The 15450-nt window shown below is 30.6% G+C and overlaps 1 protein-coding gene across 4 annotated transcripts in view; it reads left to right on the plus strand.

Moving 5' to 3' along the window:
• The window catches only part of LOC143078820 (dihydroorotate dehydrogenase (quinone), mitochondrial-like), a 59495-nt gene that overhangs the window by 19911 nt on the left and 24134 nt on the right, over nt 1–15450 (plus strand). The window contains exons 5-10 of one of the 4 annotated variants that reach the window (XM_076253804.1): nt 6341–6442; nt 6747–6934; nt 8071–8187; nt 9480–9633; nt 10333–10492; nt 11538–12546. In XM_076253804.1, coding sequence (XP_076109919.1) covers nt 6341–6442; nt 6747–6934; nt 8071–8187; nt 9480–9633; nt 10333–10492; nt 11538–11598 — 782 coding nt within the window. In that variant the 3' untranslated portion in view covers nt 11599–12546. Of the gene's footprint in view, nt 1–6340; nt 6443–6746; nt 6935–8070; nt 8188–9479; nt 9634–10332; nt 10493–11537; nt 12547–15450 lie in introns of those variants that run through there. The other 3 variants (XM_076253803.1, XM_076253806.1, XM_076253805.1) reach the window with 3 other exon arrangements.

A 15450-nucleotide genomic window follows, 5' to 3' on the forward strand; every position in this document is an offset into this window, starting at 1 on the left:
TTTTTTACTATACCTATGCTATGTACAGTCACAAAAATGTAGGAGTTGTAAAATCAAAATATAAACTGTACAAAAGATTTATTAGTTATACATGTAATATAATTTATTGATGTTGAACTAAATAAGGTCCTTAAGTCATGTCATAGTACATATTAATAATTGATTATCTTGATTTATAATTAAAATGACAACTTGTTAACATTATCCCATAATAGCCTCATGGTTGTGTTAACCAGGTCTATAAATAGATTTAAAGAATCAATAATTATTTTTACTTGTTTTCTTTGATTTTGTATTAACCAGAGAATGTTAAATTTAAAATAAAGTCAGTGACCCTATCTTTATTTTGTGTCGTTAAAATTGGATATTTATGTATCAACAACATATTGTTTTTAAGAAAAATCTATGGAGTAGAATAAGAGATTTGATGATTTTAAGACAAATTTTAGAATTTTTTTGGGGCCGATTTTTAAGTGCTCTCTATTTGGTAAGAATTCAATCTGTAATATTTCAGATAATAAAAGAGATAAATGCATTTCTTTTTTAGTTGAAGTTCATCCTTCCAGATTTGTGTGTGCAAAATTTTACTGAAATCTGTGACATGGCCCATTTACTGTTACTTGAACATTTACTGTTACTTGACCTTAATACATGTACTTATAATTATATTTTTTCTATGATCATGAAAAATTGATGTTTATTTTATTTTTTTATTTTTATTCACCAAAAATGGTACCAACAATAATAAAACAATCCACAGTGTACATGGTATATGCAAAATTTATTTTGATATTTGTTTTTCCCTTTTGCTTAACATTATTCAGCGCATATTTATATTACAAGATCAGTTTCATGTATATTTATAGTAAACTGTTAACAGCTTTGAAAAAGGGGATTATTTTACAGTATTTCATACAATATTGGTTTCTGGTATTTATTTTTGTTTTATAGTAACACCTTCTTAAGAGTCAAATATGTTAACAAACAGTATTATATTTTTGTGTATATAGCATAATTCCTCTAAATAGACTTAATTTTAAATCAGTCCTTCTCCTCTATTAGTTTGACCAATTAAAATGACAATTTGTAAGCACTATACCTTAAAAGACACATGGTTGTGGTTAACCAGGTCTATAAATAGCTTTAAAAAACCAACAATTATTTTTATTTTTTACCTTGATTTTGTGTTAACCAGAAATGCTAAATTTTGAATTTACCTGAATAGTACCTGTCAACTTTCTTACTTTATGGGGGATATCCCCTATGAGAGGTGTTGATCTAACCCTTCTAAAACTCCAATTTTGACAATTTTTGCAACTAAATACTATCAAATAAATGGGGAATTTGTCCATGGGACACAGATGAATTCCCCCACTTGCATATCTTATCAAGTTATAAAGGGACATAACTGATGAAAAGTTAAAGTGACACTAACTAAATTTGAATTTTATCTGAGTTTTGTGGAAATAAGCATTATATACAAGTTTCATTGCATTTGGTTGAGGCAAGTAAAGGAACAGAAATGAAAAATCCAGTAATTTTCCCATCTGTAAAGGGGCATAACTCTAGAACAGTTAAAGTGACACCTTCAAAATTCAAACTTGATCTGTGTACCCCACCTTCCTCCTCCAATAATGAATGACCACCACAAAATAGCACAATAGTGCTGAAAGTGGTGCTAATCACTAGTCAATCAATCAACAAAAGTCTACCATTACTTTCCAGACTTTGCTAAATGAAAATAATTTGTCATGCTTTAATGTTATGAATAGACATTGGATAACATATGGTAGAATTGATACAGTTTTTATATTTAAGAAATAGGTCATGGGGGCTTGAATATATCTGGAATTTACCACTGGTTGGCCTTTCATGGCAAATATTTTACCCTAAGCGATAGCGAGGGGTAAAATACGGCATAAAGGGACAACCTGCGGTAAAATCTAGATATATTCAAGCCCCCATGAATTATTTCAATTCTAATAGGACAAATACGGCAATTCTTTTTTGTCTAGTTGGAGGTAAATATTTGCCGTTCCCATAAATCAACACACTATCAAATTGGCATAAAAGAACGGAGCAAACTGAATTAGTGACATGCTTAAACTTTTTACAATAACGAATTTAGATAATTTTGGATAAATTTAAATGAGAATTTACTGATATGTCTTGTCATGAATAAAAAACATGGCTTATTCTACATTTTAGCATCGTTTGTTTACTTTTCCTTGCTGTGATGATTTTCCGTTTCACAAACGTGCATTTTCCCATAAAATGCTTATATTCTTACGTCATCGTTCTATGATGTCGGTAGGCTTATTCATAAAAAAGCATATGATGTGGGAGTACGATCGGAACAGCCTAAGCAATATATTCATATTTTACCATGGGTGTGTACTCAAAGCTTTTGAAGGACATCATGTTAGAATATCCTGCAAATTTATACATTCCATTTAATGTGGAATTTACATTTACTTTATTTAAAAATGCTGTACTGTAAAAATCATAAGTTATTTACATTTGCACCTTACTTACATGAAAAATTTATTTTAATGGTCTTGCTTCTTTTGCTTTACATTATTCAGCACAGAATTTTTCATATTAAGATCAGTTTCAGTTTGTTATTTGATGAGGGATTATTTAAAGTTATTTTCATACAATTTTGTTTTCTTGCATTAATCCTTGTGTCAATATACCACCAATTTAAGAGTCGAATATGTTAGAACTAACAAAAATTTGAATGTGTATTATAATTGTATATATAACATAATTCCTTTAAATGGACTTACTTTTAAATCAGTCTTTCTCCTCTCAAGGTTTCTGGTGTAATGATATTGTGACAGGGGTATTGCCTATTTTTAACAGTAACTATGCTATGTACAGTGAGGAGTTGTAAAATTCAAATATAAACTTTACAAAAGATTTATTAGTTTAACAATAACTTGTTCATGTTGAGTTAATTAAGGTCATTATAAACATGCTACTGTGCATATGGACCAATTATAATACTGATAAATAATAAAAAATACAAGTTGTAAATATTATCCCTCAACGGCCTCATAGTTGTGTTAACCAGGTCTATAAATAGATCTTGAAAAACCTATAATCATACCATTTGTTTACCTGAATTTTGTGTTAACCAGAAAATGCTTGATTTAAATTGTACCTGTTGTAAAACTTTAAACATTTCGTTGGACAAATTAAGTTTTTAAGCATATATAACCATCATTGATATACATCAAATAAAATAATATTTTCTATTATGAAAAAGGATGTATTGATTTCTAAAATTGTGGACAATGGGTTCAGAAAAGAATAGTTCAGTACATGCTGTAAATCACTGTCTTCAAAACCTTTGTTAGTATGATTTCAAAAATGAATAGAATAACAAGAATGGCAACACAAAATTAAGAAATAATCTTTCGTTAATGAATGATAAGCTCAGCCTTAATAATTTCTGTACTTGTTGATTCAAACCTTCTCATAGGAAAAAAAACATTTTGAAATTATTGATGCTGAGTTCACATGTAATTCAAATTCGATTGGCAGTAACTAATTCGAATTCGAAACTTTAACGTCCTAATGTCAATTCTAATTAGAATTACAATGCGTGTCAAATGCTCTTAACTGTCCAAACGACGTTAACTTTTAATTCGTATTAGCAAAAGCGTATTTCTATTGCGAATTGGCTAATTTGAATTAAAAAGAAGAGTGTGTGAACGTGATTATTAAGCGATTTCGATTCACATTCTATTCGAATTAAACGTACATGTGAATGATTCATGACAACTTCAGATCAATATTTACTGTATCAGTATAATGTAATAAGATGTTCAAGACATGTATAGAAATAAACGAAAGCAAGCCAAGTTTTCATTTTTCTGAAATTCTTCCACAAGATGATTTTAATGATGCATAAATTAACTTCTGGACCATGACTTGTAGAGAAGTTTGTTTCCTGTAAATTCAGGTCTTATTCGACTAAATTTGGTAAAAACTGTTGATTTTTTATCCATTGCAATTTTCCATACTTAGTTTTTTTTTGTCGACAATTTAAAATAACAAAAATATATGATGTCAAATTAAAATTTAGACAACTACACAGTTTTACAACAAATCTAGTGAAAATTCAACTAGATGTAAATATATAAGAATAGTATCATCATGGTCTTGCAAATTGGTAAAGGTAATATTCATATTAAGATCTGTTTCAGTTTGTTATTTGAAAAGAGCTTTGAGATGGGAGGTTATTTAAAGTTATTTTCATACAATTTTGTTTTCTTGCATTAATCCTAAGGTTTCTGGTGTAATGATATTGTGACAGGGGTATTGCCTATTTTTAACAGTACTATGCTATGTACAGTGAGGAGTTGTAAAATTCAAATATAAACTTTACAAAAGATTTATTAGTTTAACATTAACTTGTTCATGTTGAGTTAATTAAGGTCATTATAACCATGGTAATGTGCATATGGACCTATAATAATACTGATAAATAATAAAAAATACAAGTTGTAAATATTATCCCTCAACGGCCTCATAGTTGTGTTAACCAGGTCTATAAATAGATCTTGAAAAACCTATAATCATACCATTTGTTTACCTGAATTTTGTGTTAACCAGAAAATGCTAGATTTAAATTGTACCTGTTGTAAAACTTTAAACATTTCGTTGGACAAATTAAGTTTTTAAGCATATATAACCATCATTGATATACATCAAATAAAATAATATTTTCTATTATGAAAAAGGATGTATTGATTTCTAAAATTGTGGACAATGGGTTCAGAAAAGAATAGTTCAGTACATGCTGTAAATCACTGTCTTCAAAACCTTTGTTAGTATGATTTCAAGAAATGAATAGAATAACAAGAATGGCAACACAAAATTAAGAAATAATCTTTTGTTAATGAATAATAAGCTCGATCAGCCTAAACAATTTCTGTATTTGTTCAATTAAAACATCTCAAGAGGAAAACCTCATGTAGAAATTATTGACAACTTCAGATTTAGTCAATATTTACTTTATCAATATAATGTAATAAGATGTTCAAGACGTGTATAGAAATAAATGAAAGCAAGCAAAGTTTTCATTTTTCTGTAGATTCACTCAACCATGAAATCCATCCACAAGATGATTGTAATGATGCATAAATCTTCTTCTGAACCATGACTTTATAAAGAGAAGCTTGTTTTCTGTCAATTCAGGTCTTATAAGACTAAATTCGGTAAAAACTGTTGATTTTTTATCCATTGCATTTTTCCATACTTATTTATTTTGTGGGCGACAATTTAGAATAACAAAAATATAAGATGTCAATTTAAGATTTAAATAACTACACAGTTTTACCACAAACCTAGTACAAATTCAAGTAGGTGTCAATATATAGAGAATAATACATGGTAAAATCCGTATCATATGTCATATCATCCCAAGACATCAATATCAGCCCAAGGGCCTTTAGGCCCGAGGGATGATATTGGTTGAGGGTGATACGGCATGTGATACGGATTTTGCCATGTATTATACGCTTTATCATATATTTCAACAGAAGAGTATTATATTATATGAACTGTTTTCTGATCCATAGCACTGGGTTACCTTCAGTTCTACTTTTGTCTTGTTTCAAAGGCCTTAAAAGAACTGCTCAATTACTTATACGAAGCACCTGGGTTACCTTACAATTTGCGTGCTGTTGTTTTAAAAATATTTTGTTTATTATTGTATTAATTTGTGTGTTTTGTATTTTTCATAGTTGCATTTAGTGTGCCAAAAAATATGAAAACTTGACATTCGTGACGTCACATACAATGTGAAAACTCGACGTTCGTGACGTCACATACCAAACAATGACGTCATTCAAAATTTACCTATTTTGAGGAAAATTTTTCTTAAGCAAAAAAAAACCAAAACTGACTATGTAAAAAAAAAAAAAAAAAAGTAGGGGTGTGATAAAGGGTATGCGATAAAGGTTGCGCATCAAAGTTGCGCGATATGGATTAAACAGCAGGCTATTCATCACATATGCAAAACTACTGTATTTACTACTAAACATATGATAAATAAGAATATTATCACCATGGTCTTGCAAATTGGTAAAGGTATTAAAACATTCTCTTTCTTTAAATCTGCAAAACTATATTTTCTATATAAAGAAATACCTGTACCATGTCAGGAATATGACAGTTGTTTTCCAAGGTTCAATTTGTTTGACTTTTTGATTTTGCGATCTTTTGAGGGACTTTTTTTCAAATTTTTCATGGAGTTTGGTAGTTTTGTTATTTTACCTCTTTTTTACAATCTGACTGGTAGTAAGATAGAGTATGCTCTGTTTTGCAGAGTTACTACCCCCCTTTCCACAAATGAGTGAAGAGAGAAACATGTTAAATATAAATCTATGGACAGACACCACTGTCCCAGATGATACAAGGCTCCTTAAAGGTATCGCAATATGCTTTATTTGTTTAGTTTAATTGTTTTCAGTTAAACTTCATTGAATAATAATCAATTGTTTACATGAGAATGACACCCTTTATGCATTTAACTTAAAAATGTATTAGTGGAACTTCATGGAAAGATTGTTTGAACTGAGGAACAACTCAATGTCAGCAATTCAATCCACTCCAGAAAATGAAATACATTGAAATCTCGTGAAAATTATTCAGAATTCGGCTGTTTCTAAACAAATTACAAAAACCATTATTATCTACTCTTATGCATCCATTCATATCTATTTTTTTTTCAGTTCCAGGTATCATGGGAGTAAACCTTGGTAAAAACAAAACCTCATCTTATCCCGTGGAGGACTATGTACAAGGTGTGAGAAAGTTTGGTAAAGTTGCTGACTACCTTGTCATAAACATATCTAGTCCTAATACTCCAGGGTTACGAGCTATGCAAGGGAAAGATATGTTAGATACGCTGTTAGAAAAAGTAAGTATTGGTAACATTATTTAATTTAATTTTACACCTGTTCATTTCCATGAAGAAAACCAAAATTAAGGAATTTTGCCAACCATACAATGATGTATAAATAAGATTGCAATGTTTCATGTCTTTCTTCACCCTACCAAATATCTTATATGTTGTCTATAAAATGAAGAATGGAAATGTAGAATGTGCCAAAGAGACAACAACCCGACCAAAGAGCAGACAACAGCCGAAGGCCACCAATGGGTCTTCATCACAGCGAGAAATAACGCATCCAGGGGTTGTCCTCAGCTAGCCCCCAACTAAAATTGTGTACTAGTTCAGTGAAAATGGATGTCGCAGTAAACCCTAAAACATATAAATAAACTAAAATTAAAAAACATCCAAGACTAATATCATGTTTTGTGAGATCTCAACTTTGCCCTATACCTTAGCCAATGTTTGCATTTAAAATAAAAAAACATTTTCTTACAAGTTTTAAAGTCATATGAAACGAGTTACTTGTGAAAAATAATGTTTATCCAATTCTTGAACTAATGCATGTATATATCATAAACTTAGTCTTCTGTGCACGATTTTATCATATTTTACACAAACATATTGTATAATCGTAAAAAAAATTCTCTCTGTCTGTTATGATGTGAAAATATGGTAGCTCATTACTTGTCGTGTTTTGAAGCCAAAGTTTACCGATTGTAAACAATCAATAAAGAAGCACAGATATTGAGCATGTGTTTAACATGTACAATCAGATAATTGTTTATTTCAGTGACAGATCCATGCGTATTGCGATCACAGGATTTTTAAGAGAATGGTCGTGCTAAGGTTACTTTGCATACCGAAAATATGTTGGCGAATTGTTTCCCTGAAAGCAAGCAATTAAAAAAAGTAAACTTCTTCTAAATGTGGACAAATTAAAGAATTTTCTTAAGAAAAAAGTACATGTTCATAAACTTAATAATGAAAACTATCGATTTGGTTATAAAAGACATGTGCATCATTTTTTTCTAATTTGAGGTTTCATATGACTTTAATGATTTAATTAGGGTTGAATGACCATTTTGAAAATTGAAATTGAAAAAGTATGATGAGTCATCTTAAATGTACATACAATCATTGTTTGTTTTGTTTATTTTCAGGTATTATCAGAGAGAGATCATATACGAGGTAGAAAGCCACCATTGTTAGTAAAAATAGCTCCAGATTTAACAGATCAAGATAAAAAAGATATTGCTGAAGTCGTTTTAAATAGAAAGGTAAAACTCAGGTCAAATTAAGTTTTGGCAAAAGTAGGAATTATTCAAAATACTAAAGATCTTCTTATCCTAGGCATTGATTACCTTAGAGTTGTGTATATGGACTTTGTGTTCCACTATACAACTCTTTGCAATTGTTTTACTTTTCATAATTGATCTCAGTGTGTTACTATCCATACTTTATACAGTGTATCTTTTTTTTTTCATTATTTGAGTGGAGATAAATGTTTGGGTTATCTTTCTTTGTATGATAGGTTTCTGTGTTTATATATAAAAATAAGAAGATGTGGTAACAATTATAGGTCAAAGTATAGCCTTTATTCTCAATTTTAGACATAGAGCCAAGTTAGTTATAGCATAGTTAACATTACCCAAACATAACATGTGAATAGTTCACAGTAGTTATCATTTCTACTCGTTTTCAATGTGTAAATATTGGATAACCTTGTTTACTGCCAATGGCTAATGTGAGCTGGATCTGGCTGTCATTGCTGCTCAGAACTTTGTTTTGATACATGGGACAATTAGATATATGTGCCCCTAATTTGGCAATTATTATGCTCCACCTAGGGGATTTATGTTTTTCGGTCTGTGCGTCCATTCATTCGATAGTCTGTCCTGCTTCATGTTTAAGATTTTGTCAAAGTAGTTTTTAATTAGGTTTAAGTCTAATCAACTTAAAACTTAGTTCACATGTTCCCCAAAGTAGAGTTTTGAACCTAATTTCACTGTCCACTGAACACGGGAAATGATAGTGCCCACTTCAGGTTAAAGGTTTTTAATTTGGTCAAGGTAACTTTTGATGAAGTTGAAGTCGAATCAACTTAAAACTAAGTACACATTTCTCTATCATATGATCTTTCCAATTTTTATGCCAAATTAGAGTTTTGATCCCAATTTTACTATCCACTGCACATAAAAAATGATATTGTGCATGGGGCAATCATGTACTATGGACACATTCTTGTTTATTTAAAATTCATAATATGATGGAATTTAAATAATATTCTAGTTCAAACACCTGGTTTGGTATTATTCAATTTAATAATGGTCTACATACAAACTGCTATAAAAGTGTGAGATTAAACATTACACTGTATTACAGGCATCTCTTTGAGCATTTTTTAAATGACCTTAAAAAGACCCTTCAACTTCTCAGAAAATGAGTTTAAACATCCCATTGTAAATTACACTCTTGGTGTGTTTACAGGAATCTCTTGGTGGGTTAATTATTAGTAATACCACAGTGAGTTTAAACATCCCATTGTAATACACTCTTGGTATATTTACAGGAATCTCTTGGTGGGTTAATTATAAGTAATACTACAGTGAGTCGAGCAGACTCATTAAAAAGTCCTTACAAAGATGAAGTTGGAGGCTTAAGTGGAGAACCATTAAAAGATCTTTCTACTAAAACTATATCTGATATGTACAGGTTAACAGAAGGTAGGTTAATCAGTAATATCGAACAGTTAACAACATGATTAAAAATTAAAACAACACTTTGAGAATCTCTTTTATACATTTCCCTAAATATCAGGAATGCAAAAAATAAAAGAAAATAAAGTACATATAAATACTTAAGAAACTATATGACCAAGACCAAAAGTGACCTAAACAAAATAATAAAAACCAAACAACATTAGCTCTGCCTTTAGGAGATGGCATTTAAGTTCCTTGAACAATTCCAAATTTATCAAGTGTTGAGGTAAGAATTTATTTTTCAAATAATACTAATCAACTTTATGACTATAAAGGGGAAATACACTGCTTCATGGGATTAACAGAAACTAGTGCAATTAAACATAATCAAACATTTAGAAAAGAAGATGTGGTATGATTGCCAATGAGACAGCTCTCCACAAGACACCAAATGACATAGAAATTAACAACAATATGTCACCATACAAGGACACCTACGGGTGCGGGAATTCTCGCTACATTGAAGACCCATTGGTTGCCTTCGGCTGTTGTTTGCTCTATGGTCGGGTGGTTGTCGCTTTGACATATTCACCATTTCCTTTCTCAATTTTAACATTTGAAAATTAACAAAACCTATACATCAAAGTCAACTATAAAAGGCCACAAAATTATCTATTTTAGGGATATATAATTTTAATGATTATTTGATATTTTATATTTCAGGAAAAGTACCAATTATAGGAGTAGGAGGCATTGGTTCTGGTGAAGATGCTTATGATAAAATCAAAGAAGGTGCTTCATTAGTTCAGTTATATACGGCTTTAATTTACCAGGGTCCACCTGTAATAGGGAAAATTAATAGGGAATTATCAGAATTATTAATGTAAGTATATATGAATTTTTACGAATTTCAGCTGGAAATTTGCTTAGTTATAACTTAATGTGACCATTCTGGTGGCAAAAGTAATTTTAGTTAGTGAAGCATTAATATTTAGATATTTAATATTCTGAAAGTGTATGTTTATAAAACTCTTTTTCAGCTGATAATTTCAGCTTTACATGTAAATCTCTTTAAACATCCTGTACAAGTTACAATGTGGACTTTGAGATAACTTGAACTGTCTTGTTCACAGTCTAAATCATAAGAATCAGTTATATTTTACCTTCTCTAATTCTTAATTGATTTATCCTTTTCATGACCTGTCGATTATTTTTTGTTCAATCCATGTGTGTTCTGTTTGATCTAGGTTCTTCATTGGTCAAAATTTGATTATGATGTCAAACTTTCTCGCTTTTCACTGAAATTCCTATTGTGACATCATAGAAAGACGACAATGCCTGATGACGTCACTTGGAAAGAACACATCTGTTTGCAGGTTGTTCGAAAAGAAAGATTAAGATTGTCTGTATATCGTCTAAAAAACAGATTCCACCACCAAATCCAGTGGATAATTTGTATCACACTCAATGCAGTGGTAAAATCTATATTTACCAAAGATAACATTCATATGCCATATACCCACAACCAGACAGCTATTTCTAACAGAATACTTTACAAATCAATTTAACAGAAACTAACAAAGATCCACCACCAATAAAAATAAAAGTTGTGTACAAAATAAGACAAGCAACCACTCTAGAGTTTCCACAAGTGGCAGACATATTAACATTGGTGGCCTTGTGCTGTTTTCTGCTCTTAGGTTGGGTTGTTATCTCTTTGACACATTACCCTTTTTCTTTCTTTCTTTTATTGATATTAAAATTAAATGTGATTTTTGTTCATTGGTAAATATGTATAATCAAAATTGCACGTAATCAAAACTTATTTTGTCTATTTGAACATGATGATCAGATAATTGATATAATTGGCCATTGTCCTCTCATCATTAGCATAATCACAATAATAATTGTCATTTTTATCTTTACAGAAAGGATGGTTATAAAAGCATTGCAGAGGCAGTTGGAGCCAATCATAAAACAAAATCATGACAAAGGAAAACCTTAGGAGTAGTTTATAAAATTGGTATCAAATCTGCTGGACAATAATGACAATCAGAAGGTCAACTTCATGGCCAGTATTTCTGTTATGAATCATGTCTTGTATAACTTTGCTGCTTGAATATAACAAGAAATGATGTTTATAAGCTTGTGGCTATGCTTAAGTTTGACATTTTAGAAGATGATTTTGAAAGAAGTCCCCATTCTGTATAAGTTTGTATTTCATAATTCCATAATCCTCAAATTTTTTGAAATTTTTAAGGTTTTGGAAATGTTTGATTTATTGGTTAAATTGCTATTGAAAACTATATATTAGGCAGGTATAACAAATAACTATAATTATTGATACAAGTCAAATTCTTGAGTATAATTGGTCATAACAGTTTTGAGTGAGAAAACATAATTTTGTATTTTTCATAAACTTTTTTGACACCCAAGTTCTAAACAAAAATTCTTCACACATTTTGTTTTACAAACTAAAATACAAATACGAATTATTTTCACAATTCTGCAATTCTATTTTAGCTTTGGGAATTTGACCTGAGAATATGGTATCTTTTAGTATGGTCACCAGCCTTTAGTTAAGAGCAAGATATAAAAGGGTGGGAGGAGTTAAAAAATATTGGATATATTGCTATCTCCTTTTCTATCAACTATAGTTTTATGCATTTGTAGAAAGGAAGTGATGTATCTTGCCTATGTATTTGTGAATTTCAGTGTATGGAAGCTTCATTTGTTTACACTGAATATTATAAGTAAGACTATTCTGTTTATAAAAGTTAATCAGTACAGCTGTTTGTTATGATTCATTCTGTGAATGAAAAATAATATAGAAGGTAATAAACATATGGTTCTACATGTATACATACTGATACTGATCAATAAGTATGTACTGTTACAAAACACATTATTCTTTGCAATAAATTGATAAATATCTGATCATTTTGTTTGTGAAACATTTTTCCTCTGGTATGAAAGAACATTTTGTTTTTCTTGCCAACCTTGAAGCAGGTTCTTGTCAATTTTGTGTATAGTTTATTCAAATATATTTCCTTTTAGGTTCTTAATTTTACTCCTGCTTTGAAAAAAGTCAGGGTATACTGTTTTATCTCTGTCTGTCAGTCCATCCATAATTATTTTTCGTTGCATTTTTCTCAGGAACTACATAACAAGGCTTTTTTAAATTAGGTATCAGGGTTTATATACATCAGCTATACTGTGTGATGCGTTTTCAGATTCATCACTCAACAACTTTATGTTAACCAAACACTTGCATCATATTACACATGACATTTAAGTTGACAATTTTTGTCACATTTGTCTCAGGAACTACATTACAAGGATTTCTGAAATTTGGTTTCAGGGTTTATATAAGTAAGCTTTACTATGTAATGTGTTTTAAGATTCATCACTCAACAACTTCCTGTTAACTGTCAAGTATTTAGGCGGGGTAATCATCAGTGAGCAGTAGCTCACAGTTTCACTTGTTTTTATTGGACTCACTCACTGGAAGTGTTTCTATTAGACTTTTCTGTTGTAGAATATTTTAGTCACCTTTGGCAAACATTATTGTTATTCTGTTTGATGTTAAATTTGATTAATCATATATGATATTTTATCATATACTTAGACTAAATAACATATGAATTTTACTGTATGATAATAGCATTAAATCAACGTAAGTTTCATATTTTTCGAATTGGTGCTTAGCAGGCTGATATGAAAAGTTTATCACATGCTTCAAGTGTTATCACATGCCTTTCCGTAATGTTATCGCATGGCATTTCGGTGATACTTGGCAAATTCCGGAAAATATACCTCAATGCAACATTTTCACTAAAAAACTTACAAAGAAGTGTACAATCTCAATTTTATTAACGAAACAATTATTTGGATACTGGAAAGTATACTTTGTAAAAAAATTAAAAAAAAAAAATTAAAAAAAAAAAATTAAATAAATGCGTTTTTTTAAAGTTTCAAACATAATTTAGAAAGTTACGTTAAAAAAGTTTACTTTTTCAAACAGTGTTCATTATGAATATTTTTTAATCATTTCTTACGTCGTTTCGTCTATATTTAAATGTTTTTTTCTGTTGAGGCATCTGATAGAAAGATTTCATATGGAATGTACTAACTGGGATCCGACGTCTGTGAACTTTTCACTATTTCAACTTCTATTTGGTAACCACGTAAAAGGATCAATATATGAATCTGTGATTTTTCTCCATTGTTGAAGCATATGATAAAAAGATCATAATATGTCATTTTCCATATCGCATGTATTACCAGCCCTCGGTCAATATCAGCCCTCGAGCCATGCGGCTCTTGGGCTGATATTGAACCTAGGGCTGATAATACATGCGATATGAAAAATGCCATGTAATAATCTGATAGTATTGCATTCATTGATACCAATTTGCATAAATTGAGGGAACTATTTATTACTCACTTAGAAAACCTGAAATAAATTTTGCATGGACATGTAGTACGTTTTTATATATAAAAAAAACAAGAGTGCACACACTGAAATGTCTCGCCTTCTTTACTAATCATTGATATTATGTTGATACTCCTAAATATAAAGCTTTATTACGACTGTCACATAAACTTAACATGAATCATGAAAATGAGGTCAAGGTCAGTTGAACCATATGCCAGGCAGACATGTACAGCTAACAATGCTTCCATACAACAAACATGACAAATATAGTTGAGCCTATTGCTTATAGTTTAAGAAAATAGACCAAAACACAAAAACTTAACACTGAGCAATGAACCGTGAAAACCAGGTCAAGGTCAAATAAAACCTGCACGATTGACATATAGATTATAAAATATTTCCATACACCAAATATAGTTGACCTACGACATATAGTATTAGATAAAAAGACCAAAACTCAAAAACTTAACTTTGACCACTGAACCATGAAAATGAGGTCACGGTCAGATGACATCTGCCCGCTAGACATGTACACCTTACAATCATTCCATACAACAAATATAGTAAACCTATTGCATAAAGTATGAGAAAAACAGACCAAAACACAAAAACTTAACTATAACCACTGAACCATGAAAATGAGGTCAAGGTCAGATGACATCTGCCCGCTAGACATGTACATCTTACAATCATTCCATACAACAAATATAGTAAACCTATTGCATAAAGTATGAGAAAAACAGATCAAAACACAAAAACTTAACAATAACCACTGAACCATGAAAATGAGGTCAAGGTCAGATGACACCTGCCAGTTGGACATGCACACCTTACAGTCCTCCCATACACCGAATATACTAGACATATTGCTTATAGTATCTGAGATATGGACTTGACCACCAAAACTTAACCTTGTTCACTGATCCATGAAATGAGGTGGAGGTCAAGTGAAAACTGTCTGACGGGCATGAGGACCTTGCAAGGTACGCACATACGAAATATAGTTATCCTATTACTTACAGTAAGAGAGAATTTAACATTACAAAAAATCTGAACTTTTTTTTCAAGTGGTCACTGAACCATGAAAATGAAGTCAAGGACAATGGACATGTGACTGACGGAAACTTCGTAACATGAGGCATCCATATAAAAAATATGAAGCATCCAGGTCTTCCACATTCTAAATATATAGTTTTTAAGAAGTGAGCTAACACTGCCGCCGGATCACTATCCCTATGTCGAGCTTTCTGCAACAAAAGTTGCAGGCTCGACAAAAATTTAAAAAAAACACCATGTTAAATTGGTTTGACTCGAGAAATAATTTAATATTTCCCACTAGCAATTGACCATTATGTGAAAATACCATGATTTTATGTAAGATGATCAACTTAAATATAGCATCA

Source organism: Mytilus galloprovincialis, chromosome 6, assembly GCF_965363235.1.
Source record: "Mytilus galloprovincialis chromosome 6, xbMytGall1.hap1.1, whole genome shotgun sequence".
Lineage (NCBI taxonomy): Eukaryota > Metazoa > Mollusca > Bivalvia > Mytilida > Mytilidae > Mytilus > Mytilus galloprovincialis.